This window comes from Olea europaea, unplaced genomic scaffold (assembly GCF_002742605.1).
Source record: "Olea europaea var. sylvestris unplaced genomic scaffold, O_europaea_v1 scaffold1970, whole genome shotgun sequence".
NCBI classification, from domain to species: domain Eukaryota; kingdom Viridiplantae; phylum Streptophyta; class Magnoliopsida; order Lamiales; family Oleaceae; genus Olea; species Olea europaea.
Window position 1 is genome coordinate 57,736 of NW_019237553.1, and position 24,583 is coordinate 82,318.

The following is a 24,583-nucleotide window of genomic DNA, read 5'->3' on the forward strand; positions in this document are numbered from 1 at the left end:
ATATATTGAACCGCTTGAAGATATGATAATTCAAATAGATTAAAATGCATAATTACGAGTTTTCACTCAACTTAAATTTTTTTCATACCTTAAAATCAATAAATTCTGAATGCTAATTGGTACTCGTGAAGACATAAATATTTATATAGCCTCTATTTTTCTTTTTGTTGAAATTAAGTAACACAAAAAAAAAATAATAATAAATAAATAAATTATATATATCAAATCAAATATAATAATTAAAAGGAAAATCACAAATCGTGTGTCTGGAGATAAACAATTATGAGGAACTACAGTTGAGTGATTTTTTATTTTTTTTAACTCAAAACATTAGATAGGTCGAGTGGAGAAAGATTAGAGAGAGAGAGAGAGATCTTTATCTGCTCTCTCACGTGCATAGGTGGCAGTGATATTTTGCTCATGCCTCAAGAAGCCATGTGTCATGCTATGGCCATCCATGTATCATACATACACTCTTAGCGTGGCCCGCAATATTTTTTTTATTATTATTATCTAATAGAACAATAGTATTCACATATACTCACTAAGTCAATCGAATTACATGGCATTCACATGGTAGTGTCAACTAATCACCTTCCTTATGTATATCTCACGCAGAGAGACTTTCTTAATGAGCGATAACGAATAACATTATCCTATTATGTTTAAATAAATTTAATTTTTCTTAAGTACATAGTTTTGCTAAGCTTGAAAAGTTTGTTTATTAGTAAAGCTTAGAAGTAAATAAGTTTGTTTTGTAATAAATAATATTTATTAGTTAAAAAGGGGATTAAGAAAGTTATTTATTTTGACCTTCGACCGAATCTGAAAACTAAATTGGAATAGATAGGGCAACTGATGTGGGTGGGATTGGCAATTTTTTTTTTCTTTCGATGATAAGAAATCTGCATCAACTATGTATCGACTAGTCTTTCTTATTCAAAAGCTTGTATTTGATTTTAAACTTGTACAAATTTGTTTGTACTTTGTACACAAAAAGTAGCTTTTATTTTTCTACAATGTTTTGAAAATCAACCCTGAAGGGTCAGAAGGTTTAATCGAAGTCGAATCAGATACAATAAATAAACACAAAAATAATAAAATATAATAAAAACAATAATTTTAAAAAAAATTATATTAATAATTTGTTAATTAGATTCATTATTATATAATTTGTTAACATTTTTGTTATGTCACTACCCACATTGGATGTTTATGAAATTATTGAAAAGAAGTGCATCTATAAAATGCATTATCCCACATTAGAAGTTTATAAACCATTTACGAGAGATGCATCTATAAAAGGAGTATGTCATCCAATATTTCTCTATAGACCTTTGAATTGTTGTTTATGAATATCATTCATGAAGTTGAAATTTCATTATGAAAAAATTGGGAAAATCATAAAATCGCGACCGATTCACCGGTTTACGATTAAATCAGCCGGTTCAATGGATTTTTAAGCGTCTTAGTCATAAGTGATTAACCGGACATGATATGGCTCGATTTTGGTCTCAGTTCCCAAATTTACCAGTTGCACAGGCCAAATTGAGCCAATTTTGGTAACATTATTTTTCCAAGCTTACTGGAAATAACTTAGATATTTGTATATGCGGAGTGTCACCCCGAATAAACAAACGACAAAATTGTACGGTAAATAAGCTATTTATGTATTTTTAGTTTTGATTAATACTTTTTTTTTTAAATGTTATTTATTTTCATATAAACAAACTTTTAAAGCATAGCCAAATATGCCCTATGTGGTTTATTCTTGACACTTTCATCTTCAGCCTAATCTTATATAAATAATTAAATCATATTTTATTCACACATTTTAAGAATTTCATAATTACTATACACATTAACATTGAAGATATTTTTATAATTTAAAGCGTCTATAAACACTTCCTAAATATACTTTATATTTTATAAATATCTATCAATTATCTGTTAAAGAGTCTGAATTAAAATTGACGAGAAACAAAAAAAAAATTGCCTCAAGCTCCATATAAAAATTAGAGCAAAAAATTGGGTCCACTAGTGGTTTGAATTGAATATTTAATTTTATTTATATGAGAAGGTGGCTGACAAGTAAAAAATATTATCTGATTAGATATTTTCATTTATGCTACTTATACACTCAAGTTGACCACCTTCTGCATTATGTCACCCAAGTACTAAATCTGGGTATACATGTAGCATTCCTCAGATATTTTTATAGAAGTCTTGGCGATTCCAAAGTGAAGATTTTGTTTCTGTACGTCTTTTTCATTTTTTTTAAAAAATGATACGTAAGTTGTGGAATATTTTTAACAAAAAATAAATTGTGATATTTTTTAAAAAAAAAACATATTGAGGTTTCTTTGGCCTTCATTTGATAAAAGGGTAAATAGCACAAAACGTCCTTACCTTTCAATATTATTGTGCAAAACTTTATTATATTTCATTTTTTGACATTTTCACCCCTATTTTCATAATTCATTGTGAAAAATGTCATTTTCATCCAATTTATTAATAAACAATATAAAATGACAAATATATATTCCTTTTTAAATAAAACAAGAATAAAAATAATAAAAATAATAAATTCCAACTATATTATCAAATTTTTCAAAAAGGTATAAATAAATTTCAAATAAATAAGTAAAAAAGAAAGTTTTTTTTTTTTTTTACTTTTTTGTTTTGGTTTATTTACTTGAAATTTATTTGTATTTTTTTGAAAAATTTGGGAGTATATTTGCAATTTATTCTTTATTTTATTTAAATAGGACGGTATATTCGTCATTGTATAGCTTTTAATTCAAAAAAAAATGTATGAAAATAGTGAATTCCACAATGAAATATGAAAGTAAAAGTAAAAATTTGTCAAAAAAATAATATATATGGACATTTTGCATAATAATATTGAAATGTATGAACATTTTGTATTAATTACCCCTTTAATAATTTATTTGGACTCATTTGTAGTTTTATAAAAAGTTTCGGAGTATAATTGCAATTTATTCTTTAATTTTTCTTTTCCTTTTTCTGTTTTATTTAAATAGGATGGCTATTTATCATTTTACATTTTTTATTGAAGTTTTGAGTTAATTACTCTTTTTATGAAAATAAAAAAATAAAAAAAATTAACTACATAATTTATGAAATTTCTATATTTTTTTTATTAGTTTTCATTTGTACATTTTATCAACTCTTATAAAAATACACTAAAAATTAATTTTTAACTAAATCAAATAAGTGCATAGTTTATAAATGAAAATTTGCTATTGATAACGAAGCAGTAATTTTTTACACATATTTAACTTTAATGCATAGTTCGAATAATAGATTTACATTTTTTTTATGTGCTCACGATCATGGTTCATTTCACGGATAAATAAAGGATAATTATATTTTCAATCATAGTTTTTATTAGTTGTAGTATATTTTAATTGCACTTAAGAATTTCAATATTTTCTCATCATACCACTCATATCCTCAATTTTTTTGTGTGTGCGTGTGTGTGTGTGTGTGTGTGTGTGTGTGTGTCTGGAGACAAGATATGCTAATTAATTGAAGGTTAATGATAAGAATGCAATGAAAAAAATGTTAAGGAAATAACGTTACTAGAAGATTTAATACAATTAAAATAATTTGTGTTTTGTAGTAGAATGTGGTATGAATATTACCACATTTCTTGCAAATACTGGAATGTTGTTTCAAGATTCAAATTTTGGCCTTAAAGTCATAATGCTTAGTGTATATTTGGTATTCAATGCTAAATTTGGCTCAAACAATACAACAAACAAGATTTTAGCATCATTTTTATTTTTCAATATTGTCCAGGGACAAAAGTCCAACCTTATCCTTCTTGTACGTGACCCATTGGGAATTTTCGAGAAGCAGAGTGGAAATCAAAATATCTTCATTTATATATTCTTTATTTTTAATATTAATTTTTTATAAATTTAAATTTAAAAATATAAAAATAGCATAAAAAAAGATTAAGTACAAAACCATATTTCACATCCCTCTTTGATTCTCCATGATGGCAAGGCGGGATGGGGTTTGACGCCATCCTAGTCAAAAAATTGATCGTTCTGTTTGTATTAGTCTGATAAAATTAGGTTAGCCTCATATTTATATTTTATTTTATTATATATTTTTTTTCTTTTGGCTTGTGTACTAGGTCGTATGATATGGTATGTTGAATTATGGAAATCGAGTCCAATTATCCTACATATATATTATGGTTGATATCTTTTTTTTGCATTCTTCCATATGGAACCATCTTATCATTTGATTTTGTCAACAATTTTTCACACTATTGTCCAGATTATGCTACATAGGGGGTTGTCAACCTTGCGGTAAGACAAGATATACATCTAACATTATTGCATTAGTTTGGAGGAAAGACCAATCTTTTTTATGGTGTAGTATTATCTAATTTAAAGGTTGTGGAAAAGAAGAGAATTTAGTAGAATTTAAATGAATAAAAATGGAATGACAGGCAGATCGCTTGAGGGATCGTCGCAATAGGGGTTCCATTATGATATTCAAAATTGCAGGATGTTAGTAGGATATGTGCAGTTTCTAGTGGGAATTGCAGTGTCTTTTGTACATAATGGCTAAGAGTATTCAATATTGATATACAATGTGGAAGATTGCTTAGTGATGAGCACCAATTGGGCTTGCAAGGCCACCTACGCACATGGGTGGATTCGGGACCAGAATAAAGAAACTTTTAAGCCGAACTAATTATTTTTTTTACTTACAAAAAAACTTTTTACATTGAAAATTTGAAATGGGCCAAGGAGGGGATTAGGCTGAAGTTCCCCCTAAATCGGCCCCTACCTAGGCATATGTAGGTGCTTGTGCTTCTCAAAGTTCTTGAATTAAGCCTCAACTTGCATTGAAATTTGGGTTTTTCTATTGTCAATATGATCGAGAATCAATTAATTTGAGTGATCAAATGTTCAAATTGTTGTCACATGTGTTTGTTAATTATTGTTATTTATTTTCGACGAGATAGTAGTCTAATTATTAAAAAAAATTGTATTTAAATCAAACAGAGACAATATAATGAATTAAAACTATTGATAGCAAGTTCAGCGTATTCGGGACGAGTACTGTGTTTTACGACATTAATTTTGCATCCCTACTCCCAATCGTCATCCATGTTTGGTTTCATAGATTCACGTCTAGATAGCATGTATGATAAGCTCCTTTTTTTTTCTTTTTTTTTTATTTTTCCCGTACATTCTTCCGAGTGGCTCCACTCAAAACCTAGTCTTCCACAAAAAGAGACGAGCAGATCTGATATCCGGAGATTCGTGCTAATCCAATGACTGAGAATTCACGGGCAGCAAAGGGCATAAATATCTATATAGTATAATTTACATGAGTTGGCACTCTTTAGATATTTATGTCACTTCTTAATAGCGTCCAATAGGAACAAAGTATTTGATACACCAAAGATTTAATAATGGACCGCCTTCGGCTTTGATCCTTAATACGTGGCCCATTAAGAAGATAGATTTATATCTTCTTACCCACTTGCCCATGACCTTGTGTGCCTTTATTGCTCTTTGGTATGTATGTGCATGGGATAACATTCATGCTATGTATGGTAGGGGATTTCGGATATACACGTGTTTGATTTTGATTAGTTGAAGGTGGACAAGTGATTCTCTTTTTCTTTTTTAGCTCAATGGTCCCACTATTATTGTGTTATTACCAATTTCAAGTTCAAAAAAAGTCAAAATGCCTTTTCCTTTTTTAAATATATTCGATTTCACCCATGATCTATTTTTAATTTAAAATAAAAAAAACTTCCAATTTTTATTTCATTGAGATTGTTATAAAAAAGAAGAAAAAAGAAGATAACAGAGAGAAGTCAATAGACTTGTGTGTATTTTATTAAGAACCAAAACCCTGTATTTATAAGTAGAATTAAGAATACGGTAGTAATTATTTATAGAGTTGCAAAAGTATAATTGTCATTCACTTCTAAACCCTAATAAACTTACATTTTACAATCTCTCCTTTGAATGACACATTATTAAAAATATCTACTCCGTTAAAACATTGTTTGATAAAAATTTAATGGGAAAAAAATCAAAATAAAGAAAAAAAGTACAGTTATTTTAGAGTATTGAAAACAAATGATGCCTCATTAAAACCTTACTAGGAAAATCTAGTGAGATAAAATCTAAGTGAAGGAAAAAGAGTACAACTACTCCTCCTTGATGTTGATCACTAAAGATCTTTGAGTCAACGCATTCCAATCTCATAAACTAATTTTTTGAATGTAAATACTGGCAGTGCTTTTGTAAATGAATAGGCCACATTGTCACTTGAATGAATTTGCTGGATATCGATGTCACCATTATTTTGAAACTCGTGTGTATGAAAGAATTTTGGAGAAATATGCTTCGTCTTGTCACTTTTTATATAGTCTCCTCTGAGTTGTGCAATACAAACTGCATTGTTTTCATATAAAATTGTTGGATTATCCTTTGTTGAAATTAATCTGCATGATGCTTGAATATGATGGGTCATGTTTCTCAACTAAACACATTCTTGGCCTGCTTCATAGATTGCAATAATTTCAGAATGATTTGAAAATGTAGCTATCAAGGATTGCTTCACAGATCTCCATGATATAGTTGTTCCTCCACGTGTAAACGCATAATTTGTTTGTGATTTAGTTTTATGTGAGTCGGATAGATAACTTGCATCTGCATATCCTACTAAAGCAGATCCCGACTTTTGAGAATAAAATAATTCGAAATCAATAATACCTTTTAGTTAACGAAAAATATGTTTAACACTATTCCAATGTCTTTGAGTTGGTGTAAAGTTATATCTTGCAAGGAAATTTACAAAAAAAGTTATATCGGGCCGAGTGCAATTTGCAAGATAAGTTAATGCTTTAATTGCACTAAGGTATAGTACTTCAAGACCAAAAATTTTTTCTCCATCTTCAAGTGGACGAAATGGATCATTTTTCACATCAAGTGATCAAACAACTATAGATAATATCAATGGATGTGCATTATCCGTACAAAAACGTTTTAAAAAATTTTCTGTATACATAAATTGATGAACAAATAATCTATTTGCGAAATGTTCAATTTGCAATCTACGAAAAAATTTGATTTTTCCCAAAACTTTCATCTCAAATTCATTTTTCAAATAATCAGCAAGTTTGTTGAGCTCTTCAAGAGTTTCAAATTAAATTTAAATTATCAACATAAACTACCACAATTGCAAATCAAATATATGTTTCCTTTACGAAAATATATGGACAGACATCCTTATTAATATAACCCTCCTTCAACAAATATTCGTTAAGGCAATTATACCACATGCGTTCGGATTGTTTTAATCCATATAATGATCATTCCAATTTATTTGAGAACATAGTTCTCGGGCTTGTATCGTTTGTTCCCCGTATTTTAAGTCTTTCAGGGACTTTCATAAATATGTCAGTATCAAGTAAACCATACAAATATGCAGTTACTATATCCATATGACGCATATCGAGTTTTTGTAACATAATCAAACTAATTTAAAATCTGAAAGCGATGGTATCAATTACGGGAGAATATATTTCCTTGTAATCAATTCCTGATCTTTGTGAGAAACATTGAGCTACTAGTCGTGCTTTGTACATTATAATTTCATTATTTTCATTTCTCTTTCGTATAAAAATTCATTTGTATCCAACAGGGATTACATTTTCAGATGTTCGAATTACAGGTCCAAATACTTTTCATTTCTCTAAGAAACTCAATTTCGCCTGTATGACTTCTTTCCATTTGACCAATCACTTCTATTTTGACAGTCTTTAATTAATTGAGATTCAGGTTCCTCATTTTGCATAATATCAAAAGCCACATTAAAGGCGAAAATATTGTTTATAACAATATTATTTCGTTCCCATAATTTATGAGATAACATATAATTTATTGAATTCTCATTATTTTCAGACACTTATAATTCTTCGGGAACCATTTTTTTAATATTTGATTGATCAATCTTTTCTAATGTTACTTTTTTTGAAACTTTTGGTTGGATTTTTTCATGCACCTTTCTTTTTCGAGGCACGGAGTCTTTTAAATCAATTGGTCGATCATACTTCTGACGTATTTGAGATTCATTTACCACAACAGATTATCCTATAGGGACATCAATTTCTGCTAGAATATATGATTTTGTCACTTTTCTTATGTCAACAAATACGTCAGGTAATTAATTTGAAACTCTTTGCAAATTAATGATTTTTTTAGTCTCTTTCTCACATTGATTGTTGCGGGGATCAAAGTGAGATAGAGTTGTTTCATTCCAAAAAAAATTACCTTATTTTTTGGGTTGCAGTTTTTCCCCTCCCAAAGTTGGGAAAGTTATTTCCATCAAAATAACAATCTGCAAAACGTGCAATAAATAAATTATTGGTTAAAGGTTCAAGATACCTAATAATTGATAGTGAATCAAAACTCATATAAATCCTAAATCTTCGCTGGGGACCCATTTTATAGTAAGTTGTGGGGGTATAACAGGGACTTCGACTACACAACCAAAAATCTATAGGTAAGAAATATCATGTTCATGACCAAATGCCAGTTGCAAAGGTGAATATTGATAATGAACAGTTGGTCTAATATGAACCAATGATACAGAATGTAGTAATATAGCATGATCCCAAACAGAAGTTTGGAAATTTTGTTTTCATAAGTAATAGTTTAGCAATAAATTGTAGACGTTTAATAAATGATTCTGCAAAACCATTTTGTATATAGACATGTGCAACTGAATATTCAATTACAGTCACAATTGACATACAATGATTATAAAATGCTTGTGATCTAAATTCACTAGCATTGTCTAGGCGAATAGTCTTAATTGACTAATCGAAAAATTACGCTCGTAATTTTATAATTTGAGCAAGTAGTCTAGCAAATGCTGCATTCTAGTGAAAAATAGTTAAACATGTGACCATCTAGTAGAAGAATCAATTAAAATCGTAAAATAACAAAGTGGTTCACATGGTGGGTGTATTTGCTCATATATATCTTCATGAATTCTTTCCAAAAAAGTTGAAGATTCAATATTAACTTTTGTAGTCGAAGGTCTAATAACTAACTTACTTTACGAACAAGCTACACGTGGATAATTATTTGGTAAAAGAATATTATGGTTCTTTAAAGGATATCCATGTGAGTTGTTTATTATTCGACGCATTATTATAACTTCTGGATGTCCAAGTCAATCATGCCAAGGTATAAAACTTTTTGAGTCAACGAACTTCTTGTTCATAATATTATTTGATTCAACAATTTTTATAAATGTATAATACATGCCAGATGGGAGTGTAGGACGTTTTTCTTTTATCTGCTTCTGACCAGATACAAAAGAAGTCATGCAAAAATATATTTTCTTGCATCATCTCAATATGATATCTATTGCAGCGAATATTGTTGAAGCTAAACAAATTTTTTTTAGATTTGCTAGAATTAGAACTGGGCATGGAATTTCAGGTATTCAGTAAGTGAAATCGTCGAATCCAAATATAATTATGAAACTATTCAGGTTCGGTTCCGTTCAATCAGGTTCGATTTTGTTCAATTCTGTACCATACTTGCATTTTTTAACATTTACAACAACACTATATAAATACAACTAATAACATATTCAATCGTAGCTTTTACAAATTAATGGATTCCAATTTAGAAACATATAAATAACAAGTTGTTTAATAAGATTAATTTACCAACATATACAATTACAAAAAAGTAGATACTAATACTAAAATATTGACGATCCATATCAATAATTCATTTGCTTAAACCTTTAAGTCTACATAAAAAAATTTCTTGAATTAGAAGTCATAAAGATAAAATATTTTTAACTATTACTAATACTAATACTTACTAACTATTTGATTTAATCATCAATTACTTGACTTGCTATACGAAGAAACTCTATTGAAAAAATTGAAAAAGCACAATTAATAAACTAAAATAAACTAAAATTTGTTCAACTAATAAGATTTACTAAGAAAAATAAAACATATATTTTATTACCTGTCTCAATGCTCTCATAGAACTATATATTTTCAATACAAACTCTATCTTGGTAAACTCTCAAAAGTCTAAATTCTTTTATTAGCTAGTTTTGTGTACAAATCAAGGCCTCAATTATTTTAGGAGTTAAAGAACTCCTAAATGGATCAAGAATGCACCTTTCAGTACTAAATGCTGGTGCAATCAATCAATCACCTAATTAGTTAACTTGTTAATTTGATTAGAAAAAATTAAAATGATTTGATTTATTCAATATAAAAAAATTATGAAGAATCGAACTGTACCCGTCGATTCTCGATTCAGATATTCATTTCGGGTATTTAATTTGAGAAGAATCATCGGGTTCAATTTGGCTTGGTGCGGTGCAGGTTCGGTTCGGCCGGTTTGATTCGAGAGTTTTGCCCAGCCCTAACTAGAATAAAGTACATCGTTAATATATAGTTTTGTATTATTTGATAAAATAATACAAGCTCCTCCGAAACCTTCAACTATTCGATATAACCAGGACCGGTTCTGGGGCTAGGCGAATGAGGCCTACGCCTCAAGCCTAGATTCCAGGGGCCTCATTTCAGCCCAGAATATTATTTTTTTTAGTTGAACCAAACCAGGTGATGAAGAAGAGCAGCCCACAACTTCAAACCCAAATCCAATACTCTTAGTCTTAATCCATTTACCCAACTTATACATCCACAAATCATAATCTGTTATCCATCATTTACCCAAAATTCTCAATCCCCAATCAAAAACCCCTTTCTCCCAAACGCTCGTCTGAGTAGTCCGTCTCCTTCGCAGTGTCATCAATCGCCTCTATCTCTCTTCTCAACTTCCTCATTCCAACTTCCAGATTTCCTCTTCCTTTGAGTCATCAGTCATGATCCACGAAGTTGGACACCATCACAGTTCACACCGGTTCTATTTTGCAGAGCGCAATTCGCTGTTCACCCCTATTAGCAAGCAAGTGCTTGGCAGTTGACTGTTAGTTTAGCATGTTAAGATTATTAATTCCTTTTGAGTTATATGATTACATTTACACTAAATATTCAACTATTCATTTATGACTTTTACCTTTTACTTATTATAATTTTGATTACTTGATTTTAACTGATAAATGCTCTTTTTCTATGTGACTGTTAAATACTTAAATGTTAATGGGTTAACTGTTATCTAGTCTAGGATGGAGTCGAGGACCTGAAAATGCTACAACTATGTTTAATGATTATTGATTAATGATTAATATATAATTTGTTGTACAACTTTGAGATGAAGAACTCTTAAATCTCAAGTAATGACTAATGTGTGAAATTGTTTATAGTTAATTTCAATAACTTAGTTTGATAGGTAAGGTGTGAGAATATATAGTTGAGAACTTGAGATATTATTATGTCAATGAACTCAAGAAAAGATATCTTCAGTTTCTGCAACCAGTATACTAATTTGAATTAATTTATTTTGTTGATGAAACTATTTTAATGGTGATTAGTTCTTATTAAATGTGTTATTTCCCTAAGCTTGATTAAATGTGCGCCTATTTTTAAGTATTGGTGTTTGACGTTAAATTTTTGTTTCACGTTCGTAAGTCATGACGATGGAATTCTCGAGGGTATGATTCCATAGTTTTCGCCGCAATTCTGCTTTTTAAGTAAGTAGTGGCTTTTCCTAACTTGTTATTTAAGAAATTGGAAATGTTTGGAGCCTTGTCGACTTATATAATTGCATCTTGATTGTTTTATATGATTGATTATTGTACGATCAACTATGTCAGAAGAAAGATATAATGGATTGGTTATGTCATCAATTAGTGGTGGGCAAAAAACCTACCAACCCTCCTAAACTGCCCGACTCGACCTAAACCGATCGGTTTGGGTTGGTTTTTTCAAATTTTATAGTTGGGTTCGGGTTTTTGATCAATAAGGCGGGTCAGGTTGGGTCGGGTTGCAGGTTGCTCCAAAAAAACCGCCCAACCCGACCTGCTTTGTTAAAAAAGAAAAAAAAACAAACTCAAAGTTTCATTCCAAATGGGCAGACAAAGCAAACACCACAACCCTAAACTATCTTCCATCTCTCTCTCTCACACGACACCTACAGTCCCACTCCACTCTCCACGATGTTGCCTCTCTCATGTTATCACCAAAATCGACGTCGGTGGCCGATTGTGGATGGCCAAGGGTCGTCGGTAAGTTGGAAGTGTTATAATCCGAAAGTACTAATATTTCCAAGTGATTACACAAATTTGGGTGCCGCTCTTGGAGGTCTCGAGTTGGCTGGTTTACATTTTTTCGTTAAATATCACGAAGTTACCCTCACATTGCATACACTCACCTAAAATCTGAGGAGATAGCTTGAAGTTTCAGTTGAGCAAAATGTGACAGATTTTTTTGTCATTCTTTAATTTTTGGAGTGTAGCTTAACCAAGGGCTTGGTGTTGGAAGCGAGTTCCCGTTCTTTAACCGCCACCAGTTAATAGTGACCCAATTTTTCCAATTGAAGCAAGTAGAAGAAGCTACTGGCAAGCCTCCAACACCTGTATTATTCCTTCATGGCCATTATGGTGGTTGTGTAGGAGATCTTCCCAGTTACGATGCTTTTACTTTGGGAGGACCTTATTCTGTTCGGGGTTACAACATGGGAGAGTTGGGAGCTGCAAGAAATTTACTTGAGGTACTCGCTTATAACTGAAAACAACAGTTGGCCTCATGCCCTGTACACTCACACTGGCTTGTGTTCTATGAGATGGTGAAAATACTTAGAATTTGTTGAGCGGCTTAAGCCTCAGTTTTCTGTGAAAGTTGACCAAGTTTAGTTTTATATGTATATGGAACTTTTATGCATGCTTGATCCAGAATTAATAACAAGAATGGAGATTGTTCCATGTTTTTTTTATTTTTGATCCACCGATTCTAATGCTATCTGCAGCTGTTTGCTGAGCCACGGATACCTGTGAGAAATACGAAGGAATGCGTGTACTTGTGTACTCATTTTGTGTTGACACCCTTACAATTACTTCCAGTAGCTTTTGGCACTGAAACTGCTAAATGGATTTGCGTTGTGAGGTAAGCATTTTAACATCTTTCCATTCATGAATCGTACAAGTATGTCAAATTTGTTGCAATTAGTTATTTGGATGACGTATTGGTTTTGTGTGAATATATGGTAATAAATAAGACTTTGCCTAAGCCAACCAATCCAACCCGACCCGACCGATACTTGATTGGGTTGGTTGGTTTGATTTTATTTCAAACCGACCATGGTGGGTTGGGTTAGGGTTGGTGTAAAAATCAACCCAACCCACGCCCACCTCTATTATCAATAGAGAAAAAAATGGTTGAGCAGCTAAACTATTTAGATTTTATTAATATTTTTGCCTCTAAAACAGTAAGACAAATAGCATTTAAATAATTGTTTGAAATATTGTTGGTTTTGTTATTTGATAATATAAATTTTTTATATAATATGTTTGTTTGTTGTTTTAATGTTAAATTTTAAGTTAGCAATAAGTTGCATAATAAATTGTTGCATTTACATTGATTTCGGGAAGGGGCCCCGACAATCACAGGACCGACCCTGGATACACCTGATATTGTATTGACATTATTTTCTTCTAATATTAAGTCCAAAAAATATTTTTTGTCTTGAAAAATAGTATGTGTAGTTACACTATTAATTAAGCAGGTATCTTGACAATTCATCATGAATCTTCATTGGATTTTGAAGAATTAAGCTTTCGTGCTGATAAAGTGTTATAAAATAGAAAAAAAGAGAAGAAAATAGAGAGAAGTCAATAAACTTGTATATATTTTATTAAGAACTAAAGCCCCGTATTTATAGGGTAGAATTAGGGATACAAAAGTAATTATTTCTAAGATTGTAGTGGTATAATTGTCATTCACCTTTAAACCCTAATAAACCTACCTTTTACAATAGAGATGATACTTGTTAGAGATTTTATTGTCTAATTCAGTAATTGGTCAAGCTCCTGTGTTGTTAAAATCTTTCAATATAAAATTAATGAGAATATTTTAATTGAAATTTTATTTTTCACTGAGAATCTAGCCTCAACCTAAAATTAGAGGACGATCTCGTCTAAAATATTCTCAACTTACAACCAATTCAAGAGGTTTACCACTAGGAATAATAATGAACAAATAAAGGACAAAGTTATCCAAGGTCGGCTCTAAATTGACCAATAGCAAAAAATTAAAGTAAAACAGCTTAATCAGCTTGATAACTACTCTTCTTAACCATAATAATTATTAATATTGTGGCCTTATAATAGCCGTCGATTTTCTTGTGTAAAGTTTCTGTGGGCCCTTCAAAAACCAATCATAGGTTTTGGACAAGATTTGGGCGGTTTGTAATGTGACAATTCTTGTCTTCAAGATTTCATTTTGACAAATTATGAATGGGAAATTGCAGTAGAATTAACACAACGCTTGTGTTCTTAGTTAAGTTTGTGAAGGGTCAGTCAATAGCTTATAAGAATTAAGGCCAGAATTATACTAAGTATATGACGATTTAAAATGCCTTGGTAATTAATTTTTAAAATGAAATTTCAAGATTCAATATATTATCAGATGTTACAAAATTCAAAGAATAATTTGATCTCCTTGAAACTTAAAACGAATTAGAGAGAAAGTGGGGGGCCCATTTGGAGAATGGTCTGGCAAGGCGTGGTGTTCTTTTTTTTTTATATTTTTATTTTATTTAATTAAAAGTGAGTTATTGTAGTCTTTTTTTTTTTTTAAAATAACAAATTCACTTTTTAACAATCAAATAAATGGATATAATGATAAATGACTTTTTGTGCACATAGACAATAGGTTGACGACATTTTTGCCATGAAAGAAGCATTAGGGACTAAATTCTCATACATGTCATAGGTTAAAGACCAATTGCACCAATTTATCTATTTTTCATAACAACCATTTCCACTCATGAAGAACAACGATAGGGATAGGTGTGGATTGGGTTAGTTCGGTTTTTGATCCAACTTAAAATAGAACCGAACAATTTTGTTTGAATAATTTTCAACTCAAATCAACCCGAAATTGTTGTGTTTTACATCATTCCTCTTGATCATTAAAAATCAGAAAATCAACAGCGGAGTGATAGTGCAAATGTGACCATAATGAGGTTGTTTTGGTCTATACATTTGTGGGGGATTTAGCTGTTGCTCTCCTACTTAGGACCTCTATGACCCTCCATTCCCTACACCCCCTATATTGGTTCTTTGCGGCACTCCACCTGAATTCGTCAATGATGGATTTGCTAGTGGTGAGAATATTATATAGAACCTAGCTAGACAGTGTTTCAGGGCATTCTCTTCTTCCTATAGTGCATGCTTTATTCTAGAGACAAGTTTCGAGTCATATTAGATGGGATCCTTCTTGCCAGACGACTTGGAATTTCAGATATTTGGGTTGAGGCGGAATCCATTGCGGTTGTTCATTGCATCATTAGGGGGGGAGGACCATGAGCGATTCAGGGTACTTTCCGATATATTAAACACTTCATCTCTTTTGATCATGATATTATCTTTCACATCTATCGTGAAGGAAACCGAGTTACAGATTTTCTTGCCTCAGAAGGTTGGAACCAACATCAATACCTGGAGTATAGACCACATAACATTCATCGATGGATCAAGATACTTGTGCAGATTGATCGACGTAAATTACCAAACTTTTGAGGTTTATAGTTTAGGACTCATTGGCTTGCATTGTACTAGAAGTAGGACTCCTTATTTAATTTTTTTCATTATTTTTTTACTATATTTGTTGCTTTGTTTTTTTTGGAGGTTAGATTTATGTCCTCTCTCTCTCTCTCTCTCTCTCTCTGATATAAACATTGTTGAGGAATCCTATCCCCCATCAACCGTCATTGGTTGAACTTAAAAATCGATATCTTTGCTAAAAAAAATAATAATAAATAATTCCTAAAATTGGAAGTAAGATTGAATCAATTTGAATTGATCAATCTTGTGTCAGCTTAATTTTTGCTTAGCCCAACTCGTTTGACCCCCATTAATTTTCATTCCATTACATTTCATTTTTCTTTCTCATATTTTCAACCATATAATTTTTCATAAAATAATATTACACGTAATCGAAAATATTTCCTTCTTTTTCAATCACTCATTTTTCAAAAAAAAATATTCTATCGATTTTCATTTCTACAAAATGAGGGCCAAAGTGGAGCTAAATTGGACTATACTACTTACATTTTAAATTAAGATTTTTAAAGGTTTTTTATGTGACTAGTCAGAGTTAAACGTACTTTGCACGTTGTTCTAAAATACTTTATAAATGCTGTAAAAATAATATTTGATATCAATTTGTTGAAAATTTTTGATGAATCTTAAACGAACTAAAGAAAATAAAATTTAGGATATATATTTAAGAGAGGAAAATTGTACTCTCAAAATTCAACTTTTATGATTCAAATTTTTTGTTATTATTAAATATTACAAATGAGCAACATGTTTATACTACATTTGGTGCATAAAAATTAATTGTTAATACGCGAATTTAAACACCTATTAAAATTTTTAGATACATGATTAAAAATAAATTCATCTATAATAACTTTAAGTTCATGTAGATCAAGATTCATTAAGTCAAGACTCATTGAATATAGATTAATATGAATATTAATCAATTGGAAATTAATAATACGAAATTTATACATGACAAGAATTTTGTAGTATTTATTACATATTGAAAAACGAAAAGTAAAGATATTATTAAAATAATTGAATTGTAACAGAGTTAAAATCGTTCGAAAAATGATTCTCACTTGATATGATATTTAATAGATTATAAATTGCTAACAACTTAAAATATTGGGCAATTTACACAAATATGAAAAAATAGAGGGTGAATTGAAAAAATGCGTATATTTTTTAATTTTGCAGAGTTTCAACCTAAGAATTGACAATACATGTATAATAATACAAGTATTATGATATAACCTAATAATACAAGTTTTTTTTTTTTTTTGAGAAGCCCTACATTTAATAAGTTAAAAAGATTTAATATTTAATATATTTTTTTGAAATTGTAACTTATACTCTTATGTAATTTTTGTTATATGTGTATGTTATACTTGAAGATAATATTCCACCATCACCTTGGTGCTGCATTTCTCAGGGAGAGTTTTTAGATTCTTAATTGAATGTAGACTGCGTTCACGTAGGTCAATTTTGAATTCGATCTGTCGAGGATTGTCAGCGTTTATTAAGAGCTTGATAGTTTCTAGTGCCTATTCAAGATTGAGCATTGAGATATGACGACAGATTTAAAAAGTCACCTACATTTGCTTTAAATCCAGTTATTTCGAATAATACTTGCATTCACGATCATCTGTTTCATAGAAAACTTAAATTTGAAAAAGAACGAATTCTAATCTTCAAAGTTTCTAGGGAGAAAAGCGCAACATCAAAAGTCATCGTACACAGTGTCAACTTTAAATGTACGAAGCTGCAAGACGTTTTCAGACAAGCCAATTTTTATTCCCATGACAAAGGTTCGATTCCAACTAATGTCCACAACCATGTTTCTGTGAAATTCATGAACAAGATAAGTAAAGCTTTTGACAACTCAAAAGAAAATTACAAATAGTCCATGATGGTTCGTGGTTAATGACTAATATAGCATGGAAGGAAAGCAAGCCTGTCTCAATCTTGAGAGGATAGATAGTATACAGTGAATACAAAAGAATGACTACAAATAACAACCAAAAGGAAATAAACATGCAAAAAGAAAGCTATAGAAGCATTTGCAATGAAGTGATAACTCAATATCAACATGCACAACCACCTTGTTGTTCTGTTTCAGAAACAGCCTCCTGCATGCCCTGGAAATATCTGTAAATGCAAACAAAAGAAATGTAAAAAATTAACAAAAAGTTATATAATGTAATTTTATTGAAGGATTTCTGTGTTCATGTAATAGGTATTAAATGAAACCATTTCAAAGAGCGAGCACAAAGAAAATGTAGAAATGCCTCGATCAACCAACACTCAAAGAAGTCAGAATCTTACTTCTGATATCACATTATTATTGTGAACGACCAACAGTTGAAGAAATCAAATATTTTTGTCACGCTTAGTCGTTACAATTTACAAGTGAACCCCTGTCATGTGCTTCCATTTGCATTCTAACACCATTTTCTAATAGACATAACATAAGAGTTGTCCTCCTCAAAATCACCCAAAAAAAAATGTAGGAAGTATAGAAATAAAGTTGTGTGCTATCTACATATCATCATAACATAGTCAAATGGATATGGAAAATAAAGCAATCCCAAGTTTCCTTTCCCACTTCCTCTCTAATAAAATAATGCAAAGACCATATATTTATTTACACAAAGGACACTCAAAAGCCTCAAAACATTTGCTCCAGAATGTAATTTTAGCTGCACCCAATGCACAAAGACTATTATATCTCATATGACGAATATAGTATGATACATTAATTTTTCATAGCCTATTTTACTCCTTACAAATTACATCTTTCTGCTAAAATCTTCAATGTTTTTTTTAATATATTTCTATGAATATTTCGCTGAAATTTCCTTGGAAGGACTTTAAGGGCCTTGTTCGATGGTTATTCAAGGCTTAAGGCGTGAATAATAATACACCTTGGTTAACTTAGGCCAATGGTCTACACTTCCCTAAAACCATATGACTCCAGCAATATTGTCATCCTACAAGTGATGATAGAAAACAGAAAACAAAAAACGAATATCAAATAAACACACACACTGAGAACAGAGATGATGACAAAAGAAAGAACATGCAGAACATGGCAACGAGTTGATAAATAATGGTTCTAATATTAAGTCCACACTGACATGCTCTGCTCATGCTCATTGTCTAAAGCAGTCTTTGCAATGCACAAGAATGCAGCATCAACATTGTAATCCTCTTTTGCAGATGTTTCAAAGTACGGTATGTTCCCTTTCGATGCACACCATTCCTTGGCCTTCTTCTCAGAAACCTGTAGTTTGAGAAATTAGGATAAATGTGAACAGCTCTTGCATTTTACAGCATAGCAACTAAACTTACCACTCTGCTATTTCCACCATCTATATCGATCTTGTTTCCTAGTAATATAAAGGGGAACTTCTTTAGATCAGGAGGGTTTGCCTGCAAAAGAGCCAAATTCTGTTTATTCACAAAGGAACGATGTCTATTTAAGTAGTTGCAGAAGCTTCAATAAAATTTCACCCACCACATTTAGAAAAGAAGTACAATGCTTCAGACATAAAAGACAAAGGAACATCACATCATTCTCCAGCACTCCAGAGATTTTCTAGAAGCTAAATTGAAAATAACAAAAGACAGAGGAGCGAAGAAGTTTTGATTATGAAGCCACTAAAGGTAAAATAAGTCAGGATCGTTAATGAGATACACAGCACATACCATTTACATTAATCACATGAAAAAAAAAAAAAAAAAAAAAGGCTTTCCTGAAAATTATAGAAGGTAGGTGATGGAATTGGAACTGAAAACACGTCAAAAATATGCCATGTATATTAGACATAAAAATAAAATAAAAGGTGATGGATTTTCTTATTTTTAATTTATGTTATGCATGTTTGGCAAGACCTGAATTATAATTTAAGCTGTTCATAATACCTTTATCCATACATCTTGTATGACCTACATCTACTACCTTTTTATATCCAGACATCTTGTAGGGCCCACAGCTTATATGCACTCCCATAAATGTTCTTTATTTCCATCTCCTAAGTTAGGAGAGTTTCCATTTTTGATATTTTGGGAACTTTCAATTTGTCTAAGAATGTTATTTTTCTGCTGATTTATAATATCAAGTAATATTAAAGTTATTGTCGATGGTACCGTTCCCAAGGGAAAAACTTCAATTCCTGTATACTGTTTGTCAGAAAAAAGTGACTTCATGTGTTGTCACAGACGAGCATATTTAAAGCATCATTGGTAAAAAACTTCTATTCCCGTATACTGTTTGCCAACAAAAAAAGTGACTTCATGTGTTGTCACAGACGCGCATATTTAAAGCATCATCTACTGATGATCATGATACTTGGATGTCAGGACAGGAGTTTGACATCTTAATCAGTTTAGCTTGTTGGAGCTGAGTTCTTTTCAAGCTTAGGGGAGATAATGGAGATTGTGGAGGAGATAGCAAAGTGCCAAAAAGAGGCACTTATTTTAGCGTAAAATTTTAAGTAAATCGTGATTTGTTTTCGTTTATTTTCTTTTACTTTTATTTATTTTATTTTGATAATTATAAGTTTTAAGTTATGAAATTTTAAATTTTGTGGTTTTTTAACTTCTCATTTTTGCTAGGAATGTAAGCATCAATGGGGCTACGACTTAATAATAGTAGAGACAATTGATTTATGACATCCAATGATCTCTCTCTATCCTGTCTCTGTAATTTTTTTCACTTCTTCTTCTTCTTCTTCTCTCTCTCTCTCTCTGTCGTGTCCTATGTTAGTAAGGTGTCTAAGGTAGTCTCAAGTAACAAGGATTTAGAAAAATAAATTAAAAAGAAGAAGAGCTTAAAAAACGCTAAAATCTAAAACTTGATTAAAAGCCAGCCACAAGCATCATTTAGGGTTAGTTGACCGAGCAAGCAAGAAAGGAATGCTCGGGCAAACTCAATATTTTTTGAACGACCACCAAAGAACTTAGGCTGCATGAGAGGGAAACATTAGTTAACTTAAAATTAGTCTTCACATACACAAAGGTTAGACCAAAATTTGATTTTTCATTGAAAGCCTGATGCCACTATTTTTCAAAAAAAGGAAGTTGAGTCTTGTACTGAGAGTCTTTGTCTACCGTGAACCACATCATCTAAAAGTTTAAACCATTAGACAGGAGGCACGTTTATGTATGACATACAAACTAAACAAGTGGACAGGTTTTCACAGAATTCTCAAGTGATGACAATTGACAACCAATTGACAACCATATCCGAAAAGTCTGATATAAATTGAAATGAGATTAAAACACTAGTCAATAATTGGATAAATTCTAAACACAATAAAGGGGATATAGTTACAGGAGAAGTAAAATGACCACATAAGTCTATGACCATCCGAGTTAATACCGATTCATTACAACGATCTGAGGTCATGATGAACCTATTTTAAACAAGATGGTAAAATTGTTTATTTTATCAAAAGGTGGTGGATCAGTTACGTCTGTAATCAAGTCTTTCCTTAAATTTCTTAGAATGCATAATCACAACTTTTGCATTTCGTGGTTTCATTCTGCATAGTATGTTTATTTCCAATCCAATTTTTTTTAGATTAGATATAAGAATGGCGACGAACCAGATCATCTAAATGATTCACATTAGGGTAATTACAAACCCATCAACAACATTGTTTATGCTAACAGGTAAAAATAATTCCTAATCAAACAGGAATCAGATATAGATACTCCAGTGCTGGCCAAATCTAACCATTCCATTTGGTAAAATAATTAAATCTCCAGTGCCTAATGAGACATTCTCTGAATGGATCAAACAAGCAGACATGAGAAAAGAAATATACGCTACATAACCCCCACTTGGAAAGGCCCAACCTTGGCAGTTTCAGATATTTGTGAAAAATCAAAGCTAACAGCTATTCTTGGCGCTTGCTTAATCTTTAAAATATAGCAAAGCTTGTTCTCATGTAAAACTATGCATCACAGAAAGAAGAGGTTCCATAAAGATTCAGCTTAAAAACCAGAATCCAACCCCGTAATTGGTTAAAATAACTCAAAATTGCCACCGCGAAAGTATTATCTAACACTTTACTCATCCTCAAGTCTAGAATTAGGGGCAATCCACCAAGTAGCCTTCTGATGAAACCAAATACGAACTTAATCACCACTAACATCAAGGAATTCAGTTCAGATTGATAATAATAAATCCTTCATCCTATTTTCAGCATGATCAGTACTAGAGCACCCCAACCTCGAGACATAAATGAAACAAAAAGGTCCACTGGCAGATTAACTCTGTCTTAGCAAATGCAAAGATATGTTAATAATATAGCTATGGATGATGAGTACTTGAGAAATATAAATGACAACAACTACAAAATCAATTCCACGCACTCTAAGCACCAATTTCGTAATGATAAGTGATAACCAAACTACAAATATTTTAGATTGTAGTTAAAACTAATGGGGATTGTGTACACCTATACTATTTTAGAAGGGAAAAATTATTGATTTATTTGAATTGAAACATTCTAAGAAGTATTTAACAGCACACTATACATTATAATGAGAATATTTTTAGAACTTTTGGACACTGTAGTATAAAGAGCTGAACAAGATAAACTAGCAAACCTCTGTAGTATAAAGAGCTGAACAAGATAAACTAGCAAACCTGTTTGAGAAATTCTTCATGCCAGTTGTCAAGAGTATCGAAGGACCTCATTACGTTGACATCATATACCAGAACACAACAATCCGCCCCTCTATAAAATGCAACTCCAAGACTCTGAAATCTCTCCTGGCCAGCGGTGTCCCATATCTAACAATACAAAAAGCAAGTTCACCCTAAACGTAATGACCAATCTAATCCTAGATATAAAAAACACACGAAAATAATAATAATAATAATAATAATAATAATAAATAAATATATAAATAAATAAATAAATATATATATATATCTATTAATAATGTGAAATAATCTAACACAATCATCATGGTCTACAAACATAAACTAAATTGAATAAATGAATAAATCAAACAGATCAATGAAATTACTGAAAAAGGATACTGGTTCATCAATGACGTTTTACCCACCCTGAAAACATTAAAATAAAATTGACACATAAATCCTTTAAAATAAAAATAAAACCGTAAGATCAGATATTATGAATTACCGAAGTCCATGAAACAAAAACATAAAAAGGGGGAAATTTTACCCACTATCGCCAAGGACGATGACCTTGAGCAACGTTCGCCTACGGGATGACATTTTTTTGCGATCACAAAAATACCTGTACCCTTTTTAAAAATAAAAATAAAAAATCGAAGAACATGTATGAGTTGTAAAGAAAAAGAGACGGGACAGGAGAAAGGGGCGCCAATTTCGATCAGCACTCTGATTTATTTATTTATTTCGTTTAATAACTAACCAAATGTTTTTTTTTTTTTTTTTTTTTTTTTTTTGTAAACGTAGAAGATATTTCAAATGGAATCTAATAAAAGCAATTAGACACGTCTTAGTAGTAAGTGCTCTTAATCAAAATCAACCACTAATTCAATTGAAAGAATAATAGATATCAATTCAAGGCCTAAAAACAACAAAAAATTTGTTTCACTCTTAATTTGTTCTTTTTATATGTATATAAATTTTAGTATTATTAATTTAAGAGTAATTTTGTCTTTTTAAGTGAATTTAACACATTTGAATTTTGGATGAAAACCTTCGATTTTTAACGAATATATGAAAAAAAAGTTTATATTGACGTCTTCTAATTAGAAATTGAAATGATTATTTTTTATATTGTACTTTTTATGACAAAACGTTATAACGACTACATGGAATATGACTATCCATTTAAGTATTTTTATTAATTTGGAAGACAACATTTATCAATTTGTTAAAGGTCCGTTTGTTTCTCACTTTTATCAAAATATATTTTTCTCTCTTCTTTTTTATCACATATTTTTCACTAAAATAATATTACACGTAAATTTAAAAATTTTCCTTATTTTTTATCAACATATTCTCCATCAATCTACTATTTTAAAATTTATTTTTCCATAAAAATGGGTCTCAATTACCCTATAAATCTATTCAATTTCAGTGACCAAATAAATTTGAGGCCATGTTTGAGTTCCATTAATTTCTTGTAATGTACTATGAAATAGTAAATTGACGATAAGTGTATTGTACAAATAATAATAATAATAATAATAAATTTTTTTGATTTGAGTGTAATATTATTTTAATGAAAAATGGGGCTCAAACAGGGGCTAAATTATAATGATCCAATTGGGATTTCAAAATAGAGGAAATTTCACGTGGTGACCTATTATAGAAAAAATTTAAAAAATACTACACTATTTATTTCAGTAATTTAATAGTAAAAATGATATTGAAAAAGTCACCTCTCTCCTAAAAATCAACCAATTTTAACCCGTTTCTCACTCCATTAAAGAACCAATCACTATTTTATTGCTAATTATCCCCCATTCACAGTAGAATTATTCTTCATCATTTTCATTCCTTTCGTTCGGTCAAAGAATCACAAGATTTCATCCGTATCCGTCTCTCCTACCATACAAGAAAGTTGATCACAAAAACTTTCTTTACTGAATCACAACAAAACCCAAATTGAAATACACTCACAAATCACTTCTACGAATCTTTAATTTATGCTGTTTAACTATTGCTACCCTTCTATAGTCAATTGAAATGGGAAACCCCCAAAGCCCCAATGTTCCACAACTTCAAACTAAAACATCCTGTCGTGTAAAACCCCAATGTCTCTGGAGATATTATACCCCAAAATGA

General features: G+C 30.8%; 1 protein-coding gene across 1 annotated transcript; it reads right to left on the reverse strand.

Moving 5' to 3' along the window:
- Window positions 1-17,638: 17,638 nt before the first annotated feature.
- Window positions 17,639-22,605, reverse strand: LOC111379306 (ras-related protein Rab7-like). Its single transcript, XM_023002665.1, has 4 exons — window positions 22,439-22,605; window positions 19,132-19,212; window positions 18,918-19,063; window positions 17,639-17,928 (listed from the first exon to the last, which is right to left on the reverse strand). The coding sequence occupies exons 1-4, from the start codon at window positions 22,487-22,489 to the stop codon at window positions 17,865-17,867; spliced, it is 342 nt and encodes a 113-aa protein (XP_022858433.1). The 5' UTR covers window positions 22,490-22,605; the 3' UTR covers window positions 17,639-17,864.
- Window positions 22,606-24,583: the final 1,978 nt, after the last annotated feature.

Bases quoted from the DNA above. Each gene is read 5' to 3' on its own strand.
- LOC111379306 (XM_023002665.1), bottom strand. From the start codon at position 22,489: ATGAGGTCCTTCGATACTCTTGACAACTGGCATGAAGAATTTCTCAAA. The intron at 19,064-19,131 runs GTAAGTTTAGTT...CTCAAACTACAG, and splicing joins ATGGTGGAAATAGCAGAGTG to GTTTCTGAGAAGAAGGCCAA. The intron at 17,929-18,917 runs GTCAGTGTGGAC...TTGCATTTACAG, and splicing joins AATGAGCATGAGCAGAGCAT to ATATTTCCAGGGCATGCAGG.